This window comes from Rutilus rutilus, assembly GCF_951802725.1.
Source record: "Rutilus rutilus genome assembly, chromosome: 7".
Lineage (NCBI taxonomy): Eukaryota > Metazoa > Chordata > Actinopteri > Cypriniformes > Leuciscidae > Rutilus > Rutilus rutilus.
Genome location: NC_140221.1, coordinates 9,737,314 through 9,762,527, shown reverse-complemented (window position 1 = coordinate 9,762,527; position 25,214 = coordinate 9,737,314). Strand labels below are relative to the sequence as shown.

The window sequence follows — 25,214 nt, the reverse complement described above, 5'->3', positions numbered from 1 at the left end:
AACCACCCACAACATTCTAGCAAAAACACAGCAACGTGTTAAAACAATTCAGAACACCTTAGCAACTGCATAGCAACCACCCAGAACCCAGAACCTTTTAACGATTAACCGTGCGGCTCTATTTCAAATACATGTATCTGAAATACTTCCCATCTCTACCCATAACAACATAGAAACCACGCAGCAATGTATTAAAAACAACTCAGAACACCTTAGCAACTGCATAGCAATGACCGAGAACCCCCTAGCAACCACATAGCAACACTCAACGCTCTGCATAGCACAACATTCACATCACAGCAAACACGGTAAAAACAACCCCTGCATAGCAACCCCCTGGCAACCACCCACAACATTCTAGCAAAAACACAGCAACGTGTTAAAAACAATTCAGAACACCTTAGCAACTGCATAGCAACCACCCAGAACCCATTTGCAAACACACTAAAAAAACACTCAGAAAAACTGTATAGCAACTCCCTGGCAACATCTTAGCAGTTGTTTTCTTCAGAAATGCAACTTTTTATTTTTAATTGTTTTCAGGCCATGTTGTTAGCTGCACTAGGTGGCTTAAATACACGCGCAAACACAGTCATCGAGGATGCTTTTGATCATTTATTTTGTTTGGGTCGGCATAACCACTCTAGTCCTTTTGTTGCTGATGTTTGCGTGTGCTGTTACTAGGGCTACCCTTGATTGAAGTAGTCTGAAGTGCCTCTTGAGCTCTTTTTTCAAGCCCCTTTAACCTCTGAAAACAGAGCATGGTCACACAGAGGCTTGTTTATTATTCTTTTAAGGTCAATCATCGCATTAGATAAAAATGTGGGTGGGGTGGATTTTATGTAACATTGAGCTGATTCAGTCCAGTTGGACCTGTCATCCCCTCAAAAATGCATTTCAGATTAACCTTAAAACTTCCAGCTGTGAAATTTTTAATTCGCTAGTCAACAACGTCCACATTTTCGGGCCTGAAAAAAATGTGTTGGAACCAGTATGTGTGCATTGATATTGTGTTCTGTCATTGAACGCCCTATGACGACATTCCATCAGGACAATCTAGGGTTGCAAAGCACAACCTGGTCAAAGAATAACTGCAAGCATTTGCATTGTGATCAAACAGGTAATCATGGCTAAAGAGAAACTACAGACAAAATGAATTAATTGAAGCTATGCAAGTGTTTGTAGTTGACAAATACATTTTTGTTTTTCAGCATTAAGATTTCAGATTAAAATTAAAACATCAAGTAGATTCGTACAATTTTGGACACTTCAGAGAAACTTAGAGAGAAATATCTTACAGACATTGCATTAGATATCACATCAAACCAAGTAGCATCTGCAACCAAACGACACTGGACGTTCTCACAGACCTAACATCAGAGCCATTTTTCACAATGTTTTTTTTTCAACGGCTGTGTCAGTGATTTCACACAGGTGTCCTAGCAGAGTAACCACAGGTGTAGTTTATCTCATTAACTATGAACATGATCCACTGATTTTTGACAACCACAGGGTAACTTAGGCTACATTGGTCTTGACTTCATTTTGAACAGTATGTCCATTTTGAAACCTAACAAATTTATTTTTGTGAACAAAGCTTCATAAAATAAATACCATTTGATTTGACATTTTGTTATCTAATGTAATGACACTGAGATATTTTTTACATGACAATGACATACTTATATTTCATATACAGCAGAGTTGTCAAAAAGTACTGACTTTGGTACCAAGTCGGTACTGAAATTTAAAACAATGTGACGCTTTGAGCGCAATTGCTTTTTTTCAATTTAAAAATGTCAGTACTGACTTGGTATTGATACCGAAGTTGGTACTTTTGACAACACTAATATACAGTATATGGGCAATGGAACGTTTATATTTGTACGTTATTAGTACTATAATTACTATACTATATAACCGGTAAGTTGTTTTGCAGTTAATTTAAGTGTGTGGTGTGACTAACTAATTTCTAAAGGTAAAAATATTTCTAAACAAATATTTCTCTTAAAACAAAGTAAAAATAATTTAAAAAAGCACAATGCACCAAAAGCCAATGACCTTCAAAGAAAATATCTTCAAAAATATTTATCCAGAGGTCATTCGGTCAGTGCCAAACATTTCAATATCACACCATCATCAGTGTCTTAGTAGAGATTGCACACCTGATCTTATTTATAGTTTACCATAATTTGTCTTATTTACATAAAACATTTACCATAGCAAATACATTTATGTTGAAATCTATATATATATACATATTGCATACTTATAATCTCTAATAATATAGGCTAAAATCCTAGGCAAAAAAAAAAAAAAGAAACAGTACTTAAAATGTCAATTCTGTTAATATTTAACAGAGTTAAAACAAGGTTGTGGACAAGAGGTGTACTCTGGTGCCTAGCAATGTAATGTTTGCAGAAAGGATAACCAACCATCTTACACAACAGCATACAGACTTATCAGAATATATTAGCTTCAGGACAATTGGGTTTCATTACATCAAAAGTATAGGCTATTTCATTATTATGATCATTTCTTAAAACAAATGGTCTAACTATAACAATAGTGAATTCAATATTAACATTCCTGAACTGACTTTCAGCCTCCTCCCCCATCAAACACACGCACCTACACCTGGTGGTTTCAGCTGAGCTTTAATACCCACGGGTGGGGTTACATACACACTGCCATGTTTAAACAAGACTCACGGTCAGCTGGATAGCCTCCTCCTCCTTTTCTCTCCAACCTGGTGGTTCAGGTTTGTCTCACCTTATTTCGGAAGCACGGAAGATCAGAAGTCAGCAGGAACAGCGTGCAGCTGTGAAAACTGATTCCCACCAAACAAATCCCCCCTCAGGCCTCTGCCGGTAAGCAGTTTATCCGTATTGCATAGGACAAGTTCATTGTGATTCGTTTTTTTTACAAGTAAGAGAGAGGTTTTTGAATCTAGGAATGATTTGGTGAAAAATAAATAGCTAAAAGAGTCTTGTGATGTCTTAACCAAACAAAGAGCTTATGATATAATTTTATAACTAAGCAATACAATGTAACTTACATAATGTTACAAAACTTTTTTAAACAAACATATCACAGTCACAATATCGTGTTTTTTTTTCCGAGTATCACCACGGCAGTTTTAAACCAACAGCATGACTGCAATGTGATATGATTTTATACAACAGTTCAATAAACGATAAGTTGAAGCCAATAACTTACATTTTTGTCACAATTGTGCCAGTAGCTTAACATTTTCCGAAGTCCAAACCAAGCCGACCGCACGATCAACCGTTATACTACGTCTAAAGTCAGAGCAAAACACAGAGGCGGCGTAACGTTCGTGATGGTATCCGTGTGTTTGAATGAATCGGTTGAGTTAATGATTCAATGAATTGAATGATTCTGAGAGGCTGAATTCAGAATAATATAATACCATAGTACTAAATCCTCTTAATCCTCTTTTCGTTCATCTTTGGAACACATATGAAGATTTTTTTTTAATATATATATATATATAAAATCTGAGCAATTTCTATCCCTCCATTGACTGCTACGCAAGTTTGACTCTTCAAAAACTTCATGAAGAGATTGTAAAACTTAATACCTATGGATTGAGCGGTTTAGTCCAAATATTCTGAAGAGACTTGATCGCTTTATGATGAACGGTTTGAATTTAGGCTTTTATTTACATATAAACATTCATCAACGCACACATCAGATCTGGTTAATGGAAGCTAAAGGTGTATTGGACGCTAATATAGTTAGCGGGAATAGGTCTTGTTGTATAATGTGTGTTTTAAAATGTCTTGTCAGGCAGTCTCCTATTTGCAATGCATAAGCCTTGATTATTAATTTTTGCCCTTCTTCTCCAGCCTGACACCATGAATATCTCACTTGAGAACCCCTATGGTGATGTCACCATCCCTCGTGCCAAGTTGCGGGATCAGGATGACTCCAGCACCATCATCATGAACCCAATGGCTTTAGAGAGCGCCTATAACAACCGTAATTCCGCCTCAAACCCCTACAGCAGCTTCAAAACTCCAGGGGAGATCAACACCTCAGGCGTTCCGGTTTACGGACAGGCCAGGAACGGCAGCCAGAACCCCCCTCCTTACAACAACCAGCCAGGATACACGGTGAAGGAAAGCGACGAGCAGGTGGGACGCTGCTACGCCTGTTGCTGCCGCTGCCGGAGGAGGAAGTAAGACCAGATGAGATACCCTGTGGGTCAACAGTTTGGAACCATCATTCAGCCTCCCAAATTTTGAAAGTCAAATGCCATATAGCTCTAAAATGACTGGATTTTAGGGTGCCTTAGCTATTACACAACCCTGGAGATCATACTATGGTTTGGACAAAACAAGAGCTGACCTTCTGTGACTGCACTGAAACCTGTTATGTTAAATATTTACTTTTGGATTACCATGTCAAACAGTGCTTTGTTCAATTGGCACAGTTAAGTTTGGCTGGATTACTCTTTTTGGACCACTTTGAAGAAGCCTTACCTATGTGTGCCTCGTACAATGGCATGCTGAGATACTTCCCTTCGTTCTTGTCACCCAATTGTTCTCGTACATTTACTTACTTAAACTAAGTTTTTTGAATAATGTTGTTGTTAATGGAGTGTTTCTTTAAATTATAATGACACTGAACTGGTGTACACAGAGGTGAGGCTCTCTTCACAGTATGTCCCGGTGGGCTTCTCCAATTTTTCATTTGGTTTTTGAGCCACACCCTGACGTTCCGCCAGACACCGGTCAGTGAAACTTGAGGAAGAACTCTCGTTCTTTTTCTAAAGAATATACAAAAGGACAGTGTCATCTCTTCCTGCACAAGGAGTGTTGTGGCATCCGAGTTTCTATTGAACAAGCTTTTCTGGTTGCTGTAGACATACTGCTGACGCATTGTGTCTATTGGTAAAGCAGCCAAAGAGACTGTTGAGTGTAAGATAAAACATTTATAGTATATTATTTTATCATAAGCAATATTATAGTTACTTTTAATTTAACACAATGGGGGCATGGACAGTTTTTTTTGGGCCATAAGACTGTGAGCCTGACTACCAAAATATGCCAACCAAAATGTTTTGGATGTCTGTATTATGTGTTAGGCACAATGATCAATATATTTTTTGATACATAAAATCACTTTTGTCTCCATAAACAATTGTCTTTTTACTTAAGAACCTACTCGCTGCTTCCAACAAGGTGACTCAGTCAGTCTTTGTGACGACAAATTCTTTCTAGCTCAGTAAAGGCCGTGTATACGCAGATGAACCGGTTTGGGATGCTGTGGCCTCAGAGCAAGTTCCTGGAACAACAGATGTATAGTCACGTGGCGTCTAGAACGGCCGGTTTACAGGTGTGATTTAAAGATACTTTAGATGTTACCTGGAATCTGCAGCGCAGCACACTGTGCATTGGGTTATTATTACTGTCCACTATTGATATACACCATTGTTCATTTCGATTTCTTTAGGTTTATTTTCAGCATAGTGCCAGAGTTCACAGAAAGTCAACCGAAATGATGGATTCAGAGGGAAACACTCACTGTAAAAGTTAAAAACAGTTAACATGCTGGTTAATTGGTTCTGGTGACTTTATATATATTTTTTCTTTTAGATATTTGCTTGCTATCAAAATGTTCCCCTAAAAAAACACAGACACACAGAGCATTGGGTGTAATTAATGTAATTGCATTAAAGGGATAGTTCACCCCAAAATGAAAATTCATTTACTTACCCTTAAGTTGTTTCAAACCTGTATGAGTTCATTCTGTTTGAACACAAAATAAGATATTTTGAAGAATGTTGGTAAATCACCCATTGACCATGGTAGGAAAAAATACTATGGAAGTCAATGGCAACCGTTAACTGTCTGGTAACCAACATTCTTTCAAATATCTTGTGTTCAACAAACTCCTACAAGTTTGGAACAACTTGACGGGAAGTAAATGACATTTTTTATTTTTGGGGGAACTATACCTTTAAATACTGCATAGACTATACAATTCTATATAAAACAATAGTGGATTTAACATCAAAATTAAATGTCTAATGTTAAAATCTATGTTTTAATGTTAACCTTCTCCCTTTAAATACTTTGCTCATTTTAAGAATAATTTATGCAATTTTATATTATTTATTTGAAAGAATTAAAGTGGCAGTTTCATGCCTATGCTTGTAACTGGTTGATGTTGATATGGGATTTAGAAAGCAATTAGTAATAATAAGTTATGCAATACTTTTTAGAGAGAATAATTACAACGGTAATCTTATTAAACTGTTGAAGATGTGATTAGTAGCTAGTCATTAATCATATTTTTAGAGTAGCTTAACCAACACTGTACACGCATGATTAATCCCTTTGTAAAACTCATGGAAATACTTACAGTGCAATTTCATAAATTAAGTCGGGATCTCATTCAGACAGCTTGCAGAAGCTTTGTTGAATTTTTGTCTTTTTTTGTTGTTGACAGTGGTGGTTACTATCAAGTTAAGTCAATTTTATTGAAAGAGCAGTTGGTTAACTGTAGTAGCCTACTAAATATGGTATTTTGGCTGAAATTATGGTTATGGTGATTTTTCGTAAGGCTAGTCACTTTATACCGTCACTTGTTAATAGTGACAGGTTAGAATTACGGTAAATATAACGCAGCAGTTATGATAGCGTGTGTGTATATCTATATGCTTAGTTCGACGAATGGAAATAAATAATTATTTGGTTCTCACATAAATAAACTTTAGTTGCAGACTTCAATTAGCGCCAGTAGGGGGAGTGCGCTTATTTAAAATACAACCCTCAGAAACACATGCGGAAAGGCAAGTTAAAAGAAGGCAGTTTTCTCTGCTGAAACTAACGTTACACATGAAATGCGTGCAGAAAACCGCATGGTTGCCAGCCATGACGCCACTGCGGCATATATGTTGTTCTCATTATAAATCTATTTTTATTTGCATAATTATTATACACATAACCCTGTTACCCTATATAACTTGAGAGATAACATGTAGGCCTAATGTAGCCTACTTTTCCCCCACAGTGGAACAGCTCAATTATTAAAGCATGATTTTTTTTTTTTTTTTTTTAACCATACCCATTTTGATGTTGGGAAGAAATAAAGATAATATAATATAAAACATGTTTGTCAATTACTGTATTTACTTGAGAAGGTTGCTAAGGATGCAAGTTGTGTCACAGCAGTGGAATGGGCAGCTGCTGGTCAAATTAATAGTAAAATGATAGTAGCCTAACTAAATGTTTGCTTACTCGGTTTATTTTTTTCTGAAGGTCATAGTAACGTTCAAGGCTTATTGAAACAGGCGTGTCATCGTCCGCGTGAGTGTGTTGCTCTGACTGTGATTGGAGGATGGAGAAGAAACGAGAAGCTTCTAGAAGTGAACAGGCGGGCGCGCCGGGAGGGGTCGCGCGGGCGGCGGGCCGTCCTGCTGTACTGCACTTACTGTAGGGGTGCTCGATTCCGATTCCTGACTCCCATCGTAGGAGGAGTCGATGGAATTAATTCCCAGAATCGACAAGGGTCGGCAATACCTTTGTTAAAACAATTTAGAGACAACATTACCTTGAAATGATGTCACCATAGTTTCCTAGTGGTTTCCAGTAATGCCTAATTTTAAAGAGGCAAAACTGTAAAAGTCACGAGGAAAAGCCTTGACCGAACTCTTTTTGAAGTCACTACTGCACTGGGGCGCTTTGTGTGCTTGTAGGTTGTAAGATGTCCTGACTAGGTAGTTGACAAATAACGTAGACATTTTGTTTGACCACTATTAGGTTAAAATCTGCATGAATCGTGCAATTCATTACATTAGTCATGTGGGTAACAACTTAATTTTTAAGAGTACGAATATTCCATGCAGTCTTTCAATTGATCAATTGACAATCAGTCTCTTTAATGAATAATTCTAAAAATGCCCTTTAAATAATTTAATGAACTAAACGTTACACTGCTTGATAGAGCTCCTGTACATCTCTGACATTTTAATCCATATTCCACTTAGACTTTGTTCATTATTAATCAGCATTACGTAATGATGAATGACTTTCCTCAAATACCATGGTCAGATATAAATATACAACTTTCCTGAGAAGCTTATTGTACTAATCCACCATTAACGGTGTATATTAACATTCCACTTCTTGTTTTGCCTTCAACAGTTATGAAAACTGCCAAATACTTCACAAATTATTGAAGGGGTAAAAAAATATCAGTGAAGCCAGCACTCATAAGTTCCTGATCAAGAAGCAGCAACTCTTATGAAAAAGCATTGTGGTCGAAACGTGACCCAATGATGATGATATCAAATGATTATTCCAGTATCACAACAACAAACTTTTTATATAATCTTCAAAATTTATTATTGACATGTTTCTTGCACTTGGAACTAGTTTGGAACTAGTTTGTAGTTAATGTCTATGTTACATGAATTGTATTAATAAGACTTTTCTTTAAAAGAATCTCCACAACAAGCTGTGCTTGGTGCACAGAAAAGCCCAGTGTTTGGTTTTCAAAACATTCAAAGCAAAATTTCCAGAGTCCTCTCCCTAATCTTCATACAGGCGTGGTCTAGAAGATTAAGGGAGTCTGGAGGGTCTTTATCCTTAGTTTAGGGTGTAGAGTCTGTTGAACTTGCTAGGTGCTGGTTAATCAAACAAAGAAAAGTCCAAGAACACAAGCCATAAGATCACAAGAACTCGGATTCATATCAAAAGGGCAAAAAAACGTGTGTTAGTAAAAAATATATCTTGCGTTTTGGCACTAATCAAGTTGAGACAGCAAAATACTTTACATTAATCTCCCAACTAATCGCTAGACCAACCAGCAAAGGCATAATTCAACGCCAGAGAACAACGGCAGTGATTATTGTCACATGTCCTTTCCAAAACTCTTTCTTAGCGAGTAAATGTGGCCATGATTTTACTGTCAAAATGGCTTGCACCTTGGTGAAGAGCAAAAGTTGGACGGTTTTAAAGATGAGTGTCTGATAAAAACGAAGGAACCAAATAACGATGGTCTCTCATACATTCCCAAGGCTCGCAAAGTTAGCTGTGGAAATCTTCAAACCCCTTCACACAGGTCGACTCCAGCCGAAGGCAATATGGGCGAACACGGAAAAACAAAACGACTATTTTACTAAAAACAAAATAGAAAAATAATTTAGAGCCCAAAAAAAACTGGATGGCATTTCATGGTAAACAAATATTTTACAACATGATGGTCTAAGCATTGCCTTAAAAGTATTTTACAACAACAACAAAAAAATCCTAACAAAATGACTGGGAGAACCCAATGGCAATAATGCAACAGTGGTGGTTGTGTGAGTACATATGAACACACATGTATCTCAGTTTAAACAGAGTACATCTCTGCAAATGTGAGTGTATTAGTTTTTGAGACCCTGAATGCATCTACACGCAGATTAGCGTGTCCATCAGCAGATTCTGAACCCCTCTCGTCTGCGTTACATCGTCCCGAGAGGTTCTCCAAAACGGATCTTCTGGCCTGCTTGCAAATTAAAGGTAAAATCCCGTGGAGCTTCGAATAACAGTACAATGGTGGAGCCCAAGTTGAACTCGCCCAGGTGCTCTCCTTTTCTCATGCTCACGCCTTCCTGGTTGTTGTTTGTTACGTAGCTGAAATCGTTGTAAGTTCCTTTGTTGTACCGAGGGTTGTTGGTACGGAGCTCCTAAAGAGAAAAAGCAGCTTGTTAATGTCGATGGATGCACTAAAACGGAATTGGCACAAGCCTTTTAAAACCCCAACTTATAACAGATGGGAAACCTCCCTTTTCATTTTAATATGAATAAAATCCAAATCCATTAGATTTAGCAAAAACATGCAATTTAAGAAATGCATCAGGGTCACAGCTCAATCCTGCTAGTGAAATACCACTTATCAAGTCAGGATACAACAAACAGGTGCCATCTACTCATCTCACCCATTAACCCACATTTTTACCGTCTAGTGGTCTGAATGCGGCCCATTACGAATGAGGCCAAATCCACTCTTAGCAGTGTAGCTCGATATTCTGCTAATGCTGAAAAACCACAAGAGGTTTCACAGAAAATACATCATACGCCAACAAGAGTGATTCTTCGGCTATACAGCAATTAAACAATACAGGTCCCGAAATAAATGAACTGGTGACAATTTCAAACAATATCATCTCGAACGGTTTTGTACTCGTTTAAGGTGTCTCTTAACCCACTAACCCAAGCACTTGTCAACACAGTTATCTTTTAAAAAATATGTATTTTCAATTTAGCTTCAATTTATTTTTACTTCACTCGTAGTAATTTTAGTTCTTTAACTTTTTTTATATAAGTTAGTTGCCAAAGCAACATTTCAAATGTTCATTTATGTTTTTCCATCTAATATTTAGGCTATATTTTACTTTAGCTTTATGACAAAACAAAAAATGTGTGTTAATTGAATTAGTGAACCATAACACTGCTACGGTGTTAGCAGCATCGTAAAAGCCTGTCCAAGAAGTTTCATTTAAAGCATCGCTGCTACAGCTTTCAAAGCAGCAAATATTTGGTGAACAACATCTCAGCGCTGCTGGACTAATCACCAGCTGTGAGCAATGTTCCTGAATTTATGCAAAATCCACAGGTTCATCTGTAAGGTGTTGTGGAGAGGGCTGAAGAACCATCTTTTGGTGAATTTTTTTTTTTTATGGTGTGCTACTTACTCCTGGGAGCCTGCCAGACCCGACAGATGACTGCTTTAAAAATAGTTGCAGTACAAAAATGGCTCAACAAGCAGCTGGATGCCATGAACTAGATGTTGCACAACCACAATACTTCTAATCTAACAGCTATGACCTTATGAACCAAGATGAATTATGAACTTAGCCCATGCACTCTGGATATACTGAAGCGCAACTTTCAGCCTTTGTTCTCTCTTCAATCTGTATTGGTGTCTTTCTTAGTAGGACTTAACATGCCTTTTATTATAGGAAACTATTTGTTAAAAATCAGCGCCAGTAGTCTCTAGGTGTTAAATTTTAGTATCAGTTTCACTTGTCTGCTATGATACGCTTGACCAGTCAAATACCATCTTGCTTCAGTAGGAAATGCTCCTAAGCAAACTTTTAGATATAACGGTGTCGACTGCAAAGAATCGTTAACATGGACGTTTGTCCGTCGCAGCGTTCTCTCCATGTTTGTAGTCAACATTTCAAACTGGATGACTATGATGACTATATTGTTCATTTACTAGGGGTGTAACGGAACATGTATACATCCCAAACCATACGGTACGGACGTCACGGTTCGGTGCATGCAGTAACAAGACTGAATATAATAATTTATGCTCTGTTGTTAATTGCAACCTTTAATACTATAGTAATGTGTAACGGCTCCCTACATAGTTACTGGATTTTTTTTTATCCTTAAGAAAATTAATAATTTAATTTATTTAAACAGACAAATTTGTAAAAAAGCTATTAAAAATAAGCTATTTTATGTTTAGTTTTCTCCCCGCTGCTGTACCGAACCTTGACTTCAAAACAGTTACGTATTGAACCGTCATGTTTGTGTCCTGTTACACCTTTATCATTTATATATACTACCACCATTGTAACAATACAAAGCGAGTTGAAAATTGGCGAGGGTACACTTTGACATTGACAAGTCGTTCAGATCACCCACGACTAGTTATTAATGAGAATGTCATTTTGCACATCCTCTGTCGTAACACTCAAATCTTATTTTCACTGCTGCATATTTAAACTTAGACATCAAATTTATGTTCTATTAAAAAAGACATAAATGTTTCACAAAACAAAGGGTAAGCAAATAATGAAAGATGTTTCACCCTATAGCCTGCTGTATCATACTTGTGTATATTTGATACAGAAATTTCTCTAAAAGGACTTTAAATTATCAACATGATCAAAACTTCACTGAAAAACATCTTTTAATCTACTACATCCCTTTTTTCCTTGTGTATGAGCATATTCTCCTATACCATACTATATGATAAGATTTTGTATTTTTTTTAGATCTTTCATATGTCAGGCTTTTTAGGGTTCATTTTCAGGTGGCACTATTGCTTTAAACTCTCATTCTTCTAAAGGAGCTAAATAAGAGCAATATGGGTATTTTAATCTGAGCTATGAACTTGTTACCAATAGTTCTAACCTTGTCAAAATAGATGCGTATAGATCCCACATTTGTCGCTCCTACAGCTGTGAGTGAAAAGAAGCCGTGCGTCCACTCCCCACTCAAGACCACCCGCTCATTATGGCAGAAAAGTTCCTTGATCCATCGTGCAACTCCTGGGTTCACCGACATCAGAGAACCTATGGTACAAACATGCATATCAGACCACAAGCCATGCGACCAGGCACTGATGGTATTGCACTGCTCAGTCGCCATCAGATTAGAAAAGACGATTATAACTTAAGCAGTTAAGACCTAAAGTCCATGTTGATTAATTTTAACAACAAATCATATTTTCACAAAGCAAAGAATAATAACAGAGACAGCGACAGAGACAGACAGAGACAGAGACAGAGACGGAGAGAGAGAGAGAGAGAGACAGAGAGAGAGACAGAGAGAGAGAGAGAGAGAGAGAGAGAGAGAGAGAGAGAGAGAGAGAGAGAGAGAGAGAGAGAGAGAGAGAGAGAGAGAGAGAGATAAAGCCGCTGACCTGGGAAGTGCCGTCTGTGTGCCACCCTCCAGTCTGTAGGCGAGTGGAAGCAATGGTAGTCACCTGGAGCCAGATAAACTACACAGTGAAACAACTCATTCCCCTCCGTGGTGACCAGGGCATCCTGGAATGTGCCAGGGTCGTCCTCATCTGAACAGGACAAGAAAAATAAAACTGAAATGTTTCAATTGTTCAATAGTTGTCAGGAAATAAAATATATTAGTGTGTTTAGATCACATGGTCTATAAGCTTTGCATGATGTTCTTTGTTGGTTGGATCAGATTTTAGGCTTAGTGCTTTCAATATTCATTTCGATCTATAATTTTCCTCAGATTTTAGAGATGCACTACAGAACAAAAGATTGGGGTCAGTTGTATATATGTACACACATATACATACTTTTATTATGCAAGGGCACATTAAATTGATCAAAGGTGACAGTAAAGAAATTTAAAATCCATTTCAAATAAATGTAATTCTTTTAAAATTTCTATTCATCCTGAAAAACCATATTAAAATGATTTCTGAAGGATCATGTGACACTGAAGACTGGAGTAATTCGTCACAGGAATAAATTATATTTCAAAATATATTAAAATAGAAAACGGGTATTTTAAATTGTAATATTTCACAATATTACTGTTTTACTGTCTTTTTGATCAAATAAATGACTTGGTGAGCAGAAAAGACTTGTGTCAAAAACATAAAAAAATATTAATAAAAAACAAAAAATCTTACCAACCCCACACTTTTGAACCATACAGTAGTGTGGATTATGACTAGTTAGAAGGCTCAACAAGCTTTTTTTTAACAAGGTTTTGATATTTTATTAAATTACTAGCAAAATTTTATGAGGCATCAGACAACCATACAGCGATCCAGAAATTCACAATACGGACTGTGGAGCAAACCATCTCAAAACGTATACCAAATTTTAAATGACGAAAAAAACGCTTTCCATTCAAACTGCTGTTGTCTTACGGCACAATAATGTACAATTCAGTCCTTCTTCAATGCCATCTCTGTTATATGAGCTTTCACTAATAAGGGAACTAAACCGGATCCCGGACTGAAAGCGGATGGGATCAGAGCTGCTTTGCCACTGTTGCGGTAATCAGCACACGTCTTATTTTCTGCTGAAGGTGCATGTAAATGGATTTTGAGCGAGTGACACTCTACTTGCTGCAATTGTGATTCTTTCCTTATGCCTGCTACAGACTGTGCAATTTCGGCAATCCTATAAGATCATTACAAAACATACTGTACGACATGGATCTAATAAATTTGGTATGACATGTATGTAGATTGTACGATGATGACACCCATTGAATCATAGGCTACAACGCAAATTAGCATAGAAGAAATAAACGTCATCAGCATGCGCTAGTGGTAAACAAATAGAGCAAGATGAATCACACTTTCGCAATTGTGGTTTTTATGTGCACTGAAAAAAAGACGAAGCAAAAGAGAGAAATATGGATGTGGCCATGGCTAGGGAAAAGAGGCCAACTTGGCATGCCAATTTTGCAAATGGAGCTCGAGGCAAGTAGTTTTAAGTTTTAGCGCCACGTCACATTGATCAATGTGCCATTTCATGCTGCATTTTAACTGGCTAGTCAGTAGACGTAGGTTGTAGCAGCAAACACACTGTGAGATGATCATGCCAAATTTCTGACACTGTCAGAAAATTATCGCAAGCTATCTTTGGTCGCAAGAGCGTGACAACGGGCGTCTTTGAACCTCTATCACTGTATGACGTAGGACCACCGTTTAGGAGCCAAGACCACAGAAATCACCACGATTGGTCACTTTTCGTCTGGGACAGCACAAAATCATACAATGTGTACTGGGCATAAGCCATGTTTACAATCTAAAAATTTTGTTGCTCAGAAAACCTTGTATCCAGATTTTCTAGTGTTAACCAGATCCAAAATCAAAGGACTTTTGACCTAGTAGGATATGTTTCTGGATCAATGACAAATTTATTGAGACTTACTTCTAGCTGTTAAACTCTCTGTCCAGGTGCGCGGCCCGAGGAACGTTTCCAGGGAGTAGGTCACTCCCTTCACCTGCTCTACCTCACAGTTCTTTACACGCCCAAAATGAAGGATCTTGCCATCAGCCGGACTGATCTGTGGAGCGAATGGTCATTCATTGTGTTAATATGTTGTATGTTTAATATTTATTCATACTGCATTAAAAACTGATATGATTAGCTGGAAATAAACTTTAGATTAAGCATGCAATTGTTTCAGACCCCGTAACAAACATAGGCAACAGGAAATGATGTAACATTCCAGGGATACCGTAATAAAAAAAGTTTTTATTTCAGTAAAATATTTCAATCTACTCAGGTTTCCTGCTATACTGCCAGCAATGTAGCTCATTTTTTAAATTAAATTTCATAATCTTTAAAAACTTGTAAAAACTATACAGAAACATACAATGTTTAGATCCTTTATTGGTTAAAGCCAATATTAACTTGCAGATAACCGAACCTAAACTATCACACAGAGCGTGAAATGAAAATTCAATGCGCATGCGTATCTCTTCTCCTGGGTTTGCATTTGAATGAAAGTGAATGGAAATTCAAAGAATGCTTCTTTTTCTACAGTTACAAACCCAGACTTACCACGCAGTGCGAGTCGCACACAGGCCGGACCTGAGGTTTGAGTTTGCGCCTAAAAAACTCGCCCAGGTTTCTGTAGTGCTGTAAATCCTCCACGGCCGCTTCCTTCATGTTGACTCCAAAAGTCCATATATACAATCTGAAGACAGGTTTCCGTAACCAATTGGGCAGGTCCACCTGGTTCAAGCGACCCCAGGCTCTGGAGAGCAGTCGTGTGGGTATGGACTTGTAGATTGTAACCTACACCCAAGAGACACAAGGGTTTGAAGACATGCTCAAGTATCTTTATAAAACACAACAGCTAACGTTCACAGAGAGGAACGCAAGCACACTTTAAGTGCCCCTATTATGCTTTTTAAAGTATTACCGTTCATGCAGTGTGTAATATAGGTGTTTGTGAATGATCTTTAAAACTTTGCAGACCTTTAACAAAGTGCACGACAAATAAAGTTATTGTATTCTAAAAGAAAGAATTGATTCTGAACTGCTGAAACGAGTCATAATATGACAAACCTACATTGGTTTGTAACAAATTTGCATAATTCCAGCCTATGGTCCTCATTGGCTGCCCGCAAAGACATCGACTTTGACCCGCCCTCAAACACTATAGTTGTATTTGAGGCCTGAAAGAGTTTAGTTTGCGTTGTCGTCATGACAAGACGCTGTTTTCTGCGCTGTGAAAGCAAATCCTTTTTTTTTTTTTTTTTTTTACGAGGACTCTGGCTCAAACTAGTACGGTAAAACTAACACCATCATTATGGTTCATATCACTGTGTATGCAAGTGCTGAGGAAGCCTCCGGAGCTGAAATACAGATGTAATGTGCGTTTCGTTTCAGACCAATTTGGTTAAACCAATCACAACAGACTAAGCCATCTGACCAATCAGAGCAGACTAAGCTCTTGTAAAGGAGGGGTTTAAAGAGACTGGATCCTTGATTTAACCATTTTAGACACTGAGAAAATAGGTGATGCTGCAATGTATATTATGAGAAAATTAAAGTGTTTTTTGACCTTGAATGCATGTAAACCTGTTGTAGGAGACCTCTAAAACAAAATTAGAAACCTTTAAAATAGCATAATAGGAGCACTTTAATGATCGCCACTGTGTTTCTTCATACATCATTTGACATCAGAATGCTTTATTATCAGAAGTCAAATATCAAGTAGGAATATCCCATATCTGATTTTGAATGGAAAATATTTGTAATGAACCAAAATTTTGGCAACTGAAAATACTCCTGTCACATAATTGGACCTTTTCATGACAAGGCAAGGTTAGTTCAGAAAGCAAAATGGTGAGACTCCCCACAAATAATGATATTTATGAATAATAAAAATGCTTTTTACCTTATTATTTTGACGATAATGATACGAATGTGTACACTCAATTTTAATGCAGGTGAGCATCTAAAGTGTTTTAAAACCTGTTGTATAAAGTCGAGCAGCTGCATGTGGCAGTGCACCACGTGCTCCAGTGTTTGGATTCGTAGAGTGTTTAGATCAGTGTATCTCACTGATCATTATTGATGTGGGCAAGAAGTGATCCTAGATCAGTGCTACAGATAGTACAGAGGCTGATGTATGACAGGAGCTGGCCTGGGTGTTCAGTGTAAGTGGATTACTGTAGTTAGCTTCAATCCAGGCTGACAGACAGGAAGCTAAATGCGGACTCTTGGAGTCTTTCAGGGTGTTGGGTAGATGATAGTTATAGGTTTAACAAGCAGGAAGTTAAGGATGAGCAATGTTGCCTGACCTAGAAAAGGCTCTTGATCCACAAATAGTGTCATTTTACTTTCTCACATTTTGAAACAGAAAATAAATATTATGCCAAGATTGATACGTTTATAGTAAGCTCTTCCAAAAATTAACAATCAATTACTTTTTTAAATAAAAAGAATTCAAATTAAGAACTCATGGTGTGTTCAAGTCCTCCTGGGAAGTTCATATTTACGAGTTGGGAAGTGGTGTTTATTGCGTCAGATGCGTTTAAGTCACTTTCGACAGAGCAAGGTCATGGCGGTGTACATTCTCTTAATTAACTACACAAAACTATGAACAAAGAATGTGCATCAGGTGTGTTTGCTTAATGCATTTAATTAATTTAGGAAGCCAATGTAAACTTTATTGGTACATAATATATTATATTGTATATTACAATGCTATCATATTTTGTGCAGGCACTTTAGCGTATTTTGTTGTAAATAAAAATGCCTGACAATGTCACTGCTAAATAACTAAGTATTGTGGAGTACAGATCGGGACTCAAACGAAATCCCGAGCTTCCCACTGGTTTTTACAACTTTGTGGATGCGTTCATGTACATTCAACTCATAAATATGATCAAGTCAAGTCATCTTCATTTATATAGTATTTTAACAATGTAGATTGTTTCAAATCGGCTTTACATTGATAATAGGAAATTAAAGTAACAGAGATTGTTTTGGCTTTATAGCAGCTCTAGAATAAAGTTATTGTCCAGCTAAAGTTAGTTTTGATTGATTCACTTCCGTCGCAACGATCATTAGTTATTAACTTAGGGGCCGCTAACACGACACCGTTTTAACAGAAAACTCTTTCTGCGCAAACTTTAAAAAAATGCAAACCCGTGAGAACACTGATGGCGTGCACATGTGTATTACGAGTTCAGTCTATAGTTGGAATATATGCACGCAGGCGTGTAGTCCTTCCCTACAAACCAACCCTCAACAAACTACTTGTCTGGCCTTAAAATATATAATACAGAATTTTTAATCGCTTCCGCATAGCCACACGAACCAGAATTATCCCGACAACGCTTTATCTGTAGAGAGGTAAAGGGAGGGGAGGGAGGCCTTCACAGGGGAGAGACTAGTTGACACTTCAGGACTGCGTTGTCGTCGCCTCCAGGCGCAGGTCCTTCATCATGATCTTACCAACATGACGTAAACGCACCATTATATCCTAGAATATAAAATTGTATATATATGGACTGGGCTATAAAACGGTATCGGTATTTATCGACGGTACACCATTGTCGGTAACGATGTCAAATTTTTCGATATAGCACTCAATATTTTCATAAAAATGTGCGCGCCCCACCCGTAGCGCGCATCGCTGGCACGACCACCACAACGTTGCCCAGCATGAAATGACAAACGTAATGAAAGTGGAACGAAACCGCGCAACTCATTTTGTGCTTTCACGGTCACGGACCGTTTATCAGTTTGGAGCATCAGTCAGTGCAGCGCGAGGCGATTTTGATCAAGCGACACTAGGTGCGTTTCCATTACAGATTTGCGCAAAACGTTTGCTTTTGTTTTCTAAATGTCGACAAAAAACTCTTGCGAAATGACGGCGTTTCCATTAACCGATGTTATGCGACTAAAACTTCATTTTTTCCTCTCGCGATAAGTCATTCCAAAAATCATGGCAACGGACGTTGGTAGGTTTATGTATATCCCAGTCACTGCACTGGCCATTATTATTAATCGAAGGAGACGTATGCGTGTTATCCAATCATTAATGGCAAGGAAAGACCCTTATACTTAAGAGCGGCACACATGAGGTGTTTCTGGTTGTTTCTCCCTCATATCTGCTTCAAGGTCTTGATCGTGGCATTTCTTTGAGGTTTAGAATCCAGTATTCCTGTAATTCTTTTGTCTTTTATGAATTTAATAAAGAACTCTCTCGTATTTTGTCCAAACACACCGCGTCATCTACATCAGGTGACCTATAAATGCGCAAAAACGGTTTCCATTGCAGTTTTGTGAAATATTTATTTTTCGAATTGCCTGAAAAACCACCTCATGCGAGCGTAAAAACTTTTTTCCGATAAATGGGACATAAAGAGGATATTTTTGTTTACATCTTATTTTTGTTTTTGACTGCTATATATATATATATATATATAAAAAATGGGCTGGGCCATAAAACGGTATTGGTATTTATTGACGGTACACCATTGTCGGTAACAATATAACAATTATTTTCATTAAAATGCGCGTGTCTCGCCTGTATTTCTCTGTAACTTCTTGTCTGCCACTGGAGATATGGTATATGGTATGGTGCTTTTGAGCATCAGCATGGGCTGACTGGCAATTTTCTCGTGGGAACTGAACAATAGTGGTGTCAGAACCACCGTGGCACGGTGCCCTCGACCGGGTCTAGAGACAAAGTGTTCCTCAGTTCAGAGCTGCACCATGGGACAATGGCTCTTTTCACATTCAGTCCCAATGGAGCTCAGCGGGTCCATATGCAAGTAGCCATCTGCTGATAGCAGCAGCTCTTTCTGCTGACCTTGCATCAGTTTTGAGGTTTCATTTCTTTGTGTTAAAAAACAGAGAGAACTGATCCCAGATCTAGGCCGTTATTCCGTAATGTTTCCAGTAATGCTTCCCATAATTACAGACATGATTACTACCACAGCATCATCAATAAGGGAATACCTGTTTTGCATAACAAAATCCCCAAAACCCATAATACATTGATTACACACTGATGGATGTCATTTATGTCTCTGGATAGTGAGATTTTGCACACTCAAACACACACAACATCAGTCTGTGGGCTCTTTTTGATGTTTCCACCTGTACTTACTCTGCTTGTGGGCCTCCAGCCTACTTTGGCGAGAGGTTTGAGCGCTCCAAAGGGAAGGATGTAGTAGAGGAAGGACAGAGGCCATGAGCGAAGGCGGACAGTAGGCCGGGACATGCAGCTCAGCTGGCCTAGTCGCCGCCGCAGGGCCAACTGTGGGAACTGCAACCTGCACAACACATTCATGATGCCAAAGTGTACAAAATACTCAAGACACATAAAGAATAAAGGTGGAAATTAAAGACTTATGTCCAGATGATCTAAATGCTGTAGAGAAGGGGTGCCCAATGCTGGAGAACTACCTTTCCTGCAGAGTTCAGTTCCAACTTGTTTGTAATTATCAAGTGTATCCTGAAGATCTTGATTAATTGGTTCAGGTGTAATTGAATAGACTTAGAGCTAGAGGAACAGGATTGAGCACCCCTTGTTATACAGTGAATCTCATGAAACCTGTAATAGACATGTCTGGATAATATTCCACCCTAAAAAAATCTCGAGAAAGAAATAAGAATTGTGTAAATTTGGAAGGCTGATTCCAAATTTGGAAGTTCTATCTGATGACACTGATGACAGACAATTAAGGATATTATATATTATATATATATTATATATATATATATATATATATTTTAGTGTCATTAATAATAATGATTTTATTTTGCATTGAGGTAAAGTAAATATAAATATTACATAAATATTATTATGGAAATGACAATTGTATTTTTCAACAACATCCATTACCGTAACAATATAATATTATTATTAAAATTCAATTTAATATTAATTAAATACTGTTATTAAAATATAATATACAAGTGCATCATTAAAGTAATACAATATAAAATTACTATTATTAAACTAAATATTATATAAATATATGCTTAATTTTCATTAAAATGTTGGTGCGTACTTGTATAATTAATGAAATAATTAATTTTACTGCAGTAAAATTAATACTTTTTTGATAATGTTACTATGACATTGGTAAAATAATGAGAATAACCACTGAGAACAACAGGAATTACAAAAAAACTCGAAAGTAAAAAGTCGAATTGTATGGCAATGGGAAATTGACAGATGTGCAGATTTTTCATGAAAATGTCACACACACATCTATTCCATTTTTGATGTTAGGGTAAAAATGTTACCTGAACATGTTTTCTTGAGATTCACTCTATAAAAACAGAACTGGGCTGCTCTATCAAGATGGCAGAAAGAAGGAAAGAAATATTTATATAACATGCAGAAACATACACACAGCCCACTCACACATACCAAAACGACTAAACACAAAGACTCCCATACAGAAGACAATAAACAGCAGAAAGTAAATGCTAGAAAGATACTTGAGATATGAAAGAGACAGAAATAGCAAATCTCCACTGTAAACGCAACCTCATGGTGGTGAACGCTGCCTCTCAACTACACAGGCCATATATGCCTTTCAGCTCAATTCCACTTACATCAGTCTAAGCAAAGGCTGCTTTCACCTGCTTATCACCTTTAGTCTCATTTAGGGTTTACAGTCACCTTCCTGTTACACTTGCTCTAGAAATGTTAAATGAGGAGATATACTTGACCGAAGGTCTAGGCCAGTCTACATAATATTCTTAAAGGGATAATGAATATTCCCCAAAATAAATATTCTGTCATCACTTACCTCACCCTCATCATGTAATTCCAAATCTTTATGATCTTCTTCCTTCAGCAGAACATAGAGTTATTTTGAAGAATGTTTCCACTGTTTGAAAGTCAATGGGGTCCAATGTGATTTATGACCACATTGACTTTAATTGTGTGGACATCTATTTAATCTTTTATGTTTTGCACAAGAAAAAGTCATACATGTTTGGAACGCCATGAGGATGAGATGATAATTTTCATCATTAAAAAGGGCCACATTTTAATCAACATAAACCTACTTAACCAGCACGAACATGCATGGATTTTGTGGGTCACGCCGCCGAGTGGGACATTTGCACAGAACTACTGAAGCCGTGCGGGATATCCGCCAATAATCTTTTTTGCGCTATTTTTAGGACTTATGCAGGCGGAAAACATTCCAGATCAACACAACTGTTGCCGACTGGAACAGCACATGCAAAAATGTTGCACCTCTATTCTGGTCCGGTTGATGCAACTCATCGTCTAGTTTGGCTGTAAAGCTGCTTGCTTTTCTTGAAAATGACCATAAGAGCTACTGCTTCAGTTCTGGCTAAAGTGATTAGCTTTAGTGTGTCAGTGAAGTGGGTCATATTTGGCCCTGAAAGTGATGACACAGCACCAGCGGGGTTGACAGGGACTGACAGGGACTGACCAGGGCTGCAGCTACAAGGGCTATCTATAGAATATAATACTGTGTCCACCCTAATCAGGATGAAAACTTGTTCTGACCTGTGGACAGAGAAGACTTAGCCATAGATGGCCTAACACAAACACTCAATGAGTCACCCGACTTTGGCAGCTATACTCGCAATTCAGCAAACAAGAACATCTTTACTTTGACCCTTTCAAAATTTACTATCTCTGTTTGAGAGATCAACATTTGCATCGTGGTCAGGGTGAGTAATCAAGCAGTACAAACAAAACTACTAGACTACTCAGTGTATTGATGAAAAGAACTATGGCAACACCAGCTCTTGCCAGGTTAGTACAGGTTCAGGAGGCAAAATTTTGTGTGCCTGGGCTACACAATCTGCCTTTACAATCATCAAGTACGTTGACCTGTCGTGCGTCATCATAACAGCATCTGACGTGTGGGCCTTTCCTACAGAGAGGTGTAAATTTTTATTGCTCTTACTATAAATAGACAAACTGCAACAGGCCATAACATCGGACCATACTCTGCAGACCAGTCTAGTCATGACTGGTATGAGCGAATGTAAATGGTAAAGCTCAAAGTCCCTTTTAAAAGTCAGTCAGACCACTTGGCGGCCATCTTGGTACTGGTGGCAAACAGCAACTTCAAGTCAATTGAAGTTTCAAAAAATAAATAAAAATGATAACGTACTAATCAACATACTAAAAAACAACAACAAAAAAAAACAATCGTGCCTCTACCTATACTTTCACAAAACTCCAAAAACGTACCTATAGATACAATAGGTATCTATAGATATACTATTAGGTAATCGATAATCAAGCCGTTCAGGCTCACTAGGGTGCAGCGCACACTTTGGCATATTGCAAAACTGAGCAAAAAAAATTAACTGAGCAAAAACATGTCATTAATAATCGATAATCTGCCCCGTAAATGCTCACTGCAGGTTCCAGCTGTGGCAGTAAAAAACCAACAACTTTTTTTTACTGTTCAGACAAATTATGATTACAGGGGTAGATCATCGATTATTAAAGACATGTTTTTGCTCAGTCCCTTGCACAATGCTATGTTATGACCTCAAAACACGAAAAGGCAGCGTGTCCACAAAAGCGTTTTTAGCCAGCTGAAAACGCTAGGCACTCTGAGCGCATGAGAGCGTTTTGGCAGTGCAGCATTTTTGTCAGTTGAGACGCTTTGCTTGCTATGATACGGATTATCCGCGGAAGTGTTACTAGTATCTCATTTCACAGATAAATAGTTTCTGTATTGTTTCTACTAAAAATGTCAATACAATTAAAGTATTTGCTCTGGCTCGTTTTAAATTATTTTGTTCCATTATTATGCTTATTATTATGCTGTTATTATGTCATCTGTTGACGTTGTACAAGCAGAATGTGGCGGTTGGTCAGTGTGGTATTTGTTCCGCCCCTTCTCCACTGTGATTGGACAGATGGGTAAAAAGTGACAGTGATGAGTGCTGCGTTTTACCCAAAGTTGAACATTCTTCAACTCTGTGACCGGTATAAAACGCCAAGCGCTCCGTGCCTCAGCGTGAAATAGACACTCAGCGCCTCGTTACGCCAGCCATGTGAAAAAAACGCTTTGGTGGACACATAACCAACCTCATATGGCAATTCTGATGTAGTAAACTTGCAACGTGGAACACTCCGGTACTTAAAAAAAAAAAAAAATTCATGTTCATCTGTTTCAGATCAAACTAAACATGCTCTTACTGTAGCACCACTCATTAGATATTTAAAATAACTTTTGCAGAAATGCCGTCACTGGCATGTTTCTCAATGGGTCTGGTAATATTGATATCGTATGTTGCACTTCTTTAGCTCCAGTAATGCAAATAAAATGGTATTTTTTCCAGTTGATCAATTAAAGCTAATGCGCATTCTAATGTAAACAAACATGCAATTCCTCTATGATAAAGGCGATTGGCCCTTTCAGCTGTGAGGCGTAGACTACAGCGCACATATGGAATGCTATGAAGGGACTGTCTCAATTTTAGGGGTTTGTTTAAATCAGTAGTTTAGTATAAGTATTAAGTATAAAACGTTAGCCTAACTCGTCCTGCACCTTTCAGGAATACATTTTTGCCTTAAAAAAAAAAAAAAAAAAAAAAAAAAAAAATCTATAGCCTTGTACAGGAGGAACCCAAGCCAAAAATTTTCATAACACAATACAACAACAAACCTGATAACATTAGTTTAACAGCTCCTCTGTGCAAATGTTGTTTCAATCATATAACTACATTTGTTTAAGAACTGCGCAAGTGCGTGGTATAACCTTTTATGGCACAACACTAACCACATTTAGCACTGTGCATTATGCAACCTCATTCTAGCGGATGGCAAATCCAGTTAATATGCCAAAGTGTGCGCTGCACCCTAGTGCGCCTGACCGACTTGAAACAATGATTGTTGGTTTTTACGAGAGCTCTCTCAGTCATCAGGTTATCATTCAATTGAATTTAGAGCGTTTCTACCCCTCCCCCAAGCTGTCCAGTGCAGATGAATATGCATCAAAGAACCTTGCACTTCACAGCTATTCACAGCGCATTACTCAAACTGCGGAGGACGTTTGAGAGGTGATGGCAGCCTGTAAAAAGACAACAAAGTCTTTGGATTCAGTCTCACACACACACACTGTCTGTTCAACACAGCCCCCCTTGTTTTTTCATTGCAGGCACACATTGGCCAATCACTGGCTGAATATGAGCCTCCCTCTGCTCTACGCATCTTCGCTCACTCAAAGGGAACAGCATCTGCTCCAAGTAGAGCTCTGCAAACTATGCAGTTTGAATCGGACAGAGAGTGCTACCAACAGCCTAACGTTACGCCACAATTAGGCCAAACGCATTCGCATAGCTGGGATGGTGAAAGAGGGTCCCTTAAAGAGTCCTGTCACAATAACTCCCACTGCACACCGATCGTCCCTCCGCAGGGTGGCCGAGTTCGTGCGAGGTCTCCATAATCCCCTCTCGCTCGCCCACTTTCCAGCCTCGC

At 38.0% G+C, this 25,214-nt stretch overlaps 2 protein-coding genes across 6 annotated transcripts in view; one reads left to right on the top strand and one right to left on the bottom strand.

The window, feature by feature from the left end:
- Positions 1–2,605: 2,605 nt before the first annotated feature.
- Positions 2,606–5,163, top strand: LOC311293077 (uncharacterized protein). Its single transcript, XM_084413083.1, has 2 exons — positions 2,606–2,870; positions 3,873–5,163. The coding sequence occupies exon 2, from the start codon at positions 3,882–3,884 to the stop codon at positions 4,206–4,208; it is 327 nt and encodes a 108-aa protein (XP_084269209.1). The 5' UTR covers positions 2,606–2,870; positions 3,873–3,881; the 3' UTR covers positions 4,209–5,163.
- A 3,190-nt stretch (positions 5,164–8,353) lies between these two features.
- The window catches only part of pisd (phosphatidylserine decarboxylase), a 38,150-nt gene continuing 21,289 nt past the window's right edge, over positions 8,354–25,214 (bottom strand). For 4 of the 5 annotated variants that reach the window (XM_084414624.1, XM_084414625.1, XM_084414626.1 and 1 more), the window contains 6 exons: positions 19,884–20,049; positions 15,311–15,547; positions 14,675–14,810; positions 12,679–12,828; positions 12,168–12,328; positions 8,354–9,706 (listed from right to left, as the gene is read on the bottom strand). In XM_084414624.1, coding sequence (XP_084270750.1) covers positions 9,482–9,706; positions 12,168–12,328; positions 12,679–12,828; positions 14,675–14,810; positions 15,311–15,547; positions 19,884–20,049 — 1,075 coding nt within the window. In that variant the 3' untranslated portion in view covers positions 8,354–9,481. The remainder of the gene's footprint in view (positions 9,707–12,167; positions 12,329–12,678; positions 12,829–14,674; positions 14,811–15,310; positions 15,548–19,883; positions 20,050–25,214) is intronic. The other variant, XM_084414623.1, reaches the window with a different exon arrangement.